The following is a 3,291-nucleotide window of genomic DNA, read 5'->3' as shown; positions in this document are numbered from 1 at the left end:
TAACAGGGATCATACAGGCCAAATAAAGTTTGGACTTATAAGGACTTTTGCTTGTTTTAAAACATTTCTTTAATATAATTTTCTCACATTCAAATTTGGCCCTCTCCGCTTTCCCCTTACCTTTAAAATATTAAAATGATGCATAGGCTGGACATCTCTACTTAAGCTTACATTACACAGTTTCTTGTTCAGAAAGAAAGAAAAACTCTGGGTCATAATCCTTTATTTTGAAATAACACAATCTTTGATAACATTAATTCCCAAACTACTCTGACCTTGTCTTGTTTTGTATTTAAAAGGTTTTGCTGAGGTTCGGTTCAATTTAATGGAACTTTTAAACTAGTTTAGTCAAAAATTCCTGTAATGTTTTCATCTCATTTAACCTAACATTTGAATTTTGTCACAAAAAGTAAAAAAAAAAAAGAGACAGAGAAAGAAAAAGCTCTATATCAATGTGGAGTTTCTGTGAAGAAGCAATATCAGGAATTCCCAAATCCTTTATTTCTTGTTTTTATTTTTATAATAAAATGCACAAAGTGTTTTAATAACTTATTTAGAATTAATTATTTCTTTACATAACTTATTTGTGGTTCCACCGTCAACAGAAAGCTAGCTCTGTCAGGAAAATAATTACAAAACTGGAGCCTGCAGAAAAAGTTAAGCCAATAGGGAAAAAGTGGTGATTTGTTCCAGCCAATCCCAGGCGGCAGGTGGGGTGACGAATTTAAAACTCCAACTCAAGTTGCAGCAACGTGCAGCTCCTCAGCCCATATTGTGGACCACAACTTTGACGGCCGCACCCCCGACAGCTTCGAAAAACAAGACAAACAAACTGGGAAAACAAGGATCCAGTGCTGACAGACCCGACCGAAGGAATCCATCAGGGTCCCGCCGTGCGCAAAAGCGCACACCGAGCGCTCCGCCGCAAGCGACGCGCCTCAACCTCAGCCAAAGAAGATCTCGGATTTTATTTTGGATTTAAGAAATTATGTTAAAAATGACAGAAGAGCATGACAAGTGTGTGAGCGAGCAGCCATGCAGCCCGTCCGGGACCAACAGCTCAATGTCCCAGGATGAATCGGACTCCGATGCTCCGTCCTCACCGACCGGCTCCGACGGCCATGGATCACTGCTCGCCGGTTTGAGCAAGAAGCTGGACTCAGAAGACGACGAGCGCTTCCCAGCCTGCATTCGGGATGCGGTCTCTCAGGTCCTTAAAGGATATGATTGGTCCTTGGTGCCCATGCCTGTGCGAGGGAATGGATCTCTGAAGAGCAAACCACACGTCAAAAGACCCATGAACGCGTTCATGGTGTGGGCGCAGGCGGCCCGCAGAAAGCTGGCAGATCAGTATCCACACCTGCACAACGCAGAGCTCAGCAAGACGCTGGGGAAACTGTGGCGGTAAGTTTATAAGAAAATAAAAATATTATGCAGACTAAAAACTTTAAATCATTTTTGTATCACATTCACAATTCTTCTGTTGAACTATTACAATACATTGTTAATGTACTAAATATTAAGAATAATCAATTTTGTTAAAAAATAATTAAACAGAAATATTATTTCTTTATTTTTTGTCACTAATTAAGGTGTAATGTAGCTATTTTTTTTAAATTAATCAACAGTTATGTTAAAGTTTAAATTAAATCGTGACATTCAGTTTTTCCCTCCTTTAGTTTGCTTTCAGAGAGCGAGAAGAGGCCATTTGTTGATGAAGCAGAGAGATTGCGCGTTCAGCATAAAAAAGATCATCCAGACTACAAGTACCAGCCCCGGCGGAGAAAGAATGTGAAACCAGGCCAGAGTGACTCAGAGTCCGGGGCTGAGATGGCTCACCATATGTATAAATCGGAGCCTGGGATGGGAGGAATGGCAGGAATGACTGAGGGACACCACCACCCTGACCATACAGGTATGGGAACCAACTCATTTTGAAGTAATGCAAACTAGTCTGGGTTTAGCTTATTTTTTTTTCGGTTTATTAAGTTGAATATTTTACTGTAATAATTTCTGTTTCAGGGCAGCCCCATGGTCCACCCACTCCACCCACTACTCCCAAAACAGATCTGCACCATGGTGTGAAGCATGATCTGAAGCACGAAGGCCGTCGTTTAATTGACAGCAGCCGGCAAAACATTGACTTTAGCAATGTAGACATCTCGGAGCTCAGCACTGATGTCATCAGCAATATTGAGACTTTCGACGTTCATGAGTTTGACCAGTACCTTCCGCTCAACGGTCATATGTCAGGCTCCGCTGCCCTGTCCTCAGACCACAGTCATGGGCCAGTTCCAGTGCCTGGCAGCTCTTACTCCACCTCATACAGCCACACCGGCAGCAATGGCACTTCTTGGAGCCGAAAGAGCACAATGTCTTCTTCCTCCCCCTCCACCAGCGAGGTGGGCCGTCTTCACATTAAAACGGAGCAGCTGAGTCCCAGCCACTACAGTGAGCACTCCCATGGCTCGCCATCGCACTCCGATTACGGCTCCTACAGCAGCCAGGCTTGCGTCACCTCAGCCACATCGGCTCCGTCAGCTCCAGCGTCTTTCACCAGCTCCCAGTGTGACTATACTGACCTTCAGAGCTCCAGCTACTACAACCGTTACACCGGCTACCCCTCTAGCATCTACCAGTACCCCTACCTTCATTCAACTCGGCCCTACAGCAGCACCATTCTAAATAGTCTGTCCATGGCTCCAACTCACAGCCCCACTTCCACCAACTGGGACCAGCCTGTGTATACCACTCTGTCTCGACCTTGAGGAAAACAGACACAGCCGATTTAAGCAGGGACTCATTCAGTTTGATGCACTAGGAATAAAGGACATAACTAAGGAGCGTGAAATAAACTAAGAAAAAGTGCCTGCTGATTTTATACAAAGTTATATTGTTGCTATTAAAAACGCTCTTGTACAGAGTCACGCGAGAACTTGTGTTGGTGAGCCGAACTCCTCTGTGAGGACCTAACGCCTACATTCTGTACATCCCCTTTCTTTTTACATACAGACGGCATTTATGTGCACAGTTGAGGTAAAGCAAGGACCTGCTAACTGTATAGAAAGTAGACGGGACCAGTTTTGTGAAGTTAACGTAAAATGAAATGGATTGCCAGAGTTTTATTGCCGGGGGCTATTTACATCGGTGGTTCAGTCTTAAGTAAATGTCTCTTATGATTCTAGTGTCATTTTAGTATAAAAGTCTTATATGTATTTATGTTCATGTATTACTGTTTTTTTTTAAAGCTAAATACGTTCTTTCATTTTGGCTATTTAGGCTACAGTCTCA

General features: G+C 43.1%; 1 protein-coding gene across 1 annotated transcript; it reads left to right on the top strand.

The window, feature by feature from the left end:
• The first annotated feature begins 988 nt into the window (after positions 1-988).
• On the top strand, positions 989-2,768 carry sox8 (SRY-box 8). Its single transcript, NM_001164870.1, has 3 exons — positions 989-1,404; positions 1,680-1,915; positions 2,023-2,768. Exons 1-3 carry the CDS (start codon positions 989-991, stop codon positions 2,766-2,768), a joined length of 1,398 nt encoding a protein of 465 aa, NP_001158342.1.
• The last annotated feature ends 523 nt before the right edge of the window (positions 2,769-3,291 follow it).

Source organism: Oryzias latipes, chromosome 8 (genome assembly GCF_002234675.1).
Source record: "Oryzias latipes chromosome 8, ASM223467v1".
Lineage (NCBI taxonomy): Eukaryota > Metazoa > Chordata > Actinopteri > Beloniformes > Adrianichthyidae > Oryzias > Oryzias latipes.
Note: the sequence above shows the minus strand (reverse complement) of the source record. Positions and strands in the feature narration are given on the sequence as shown.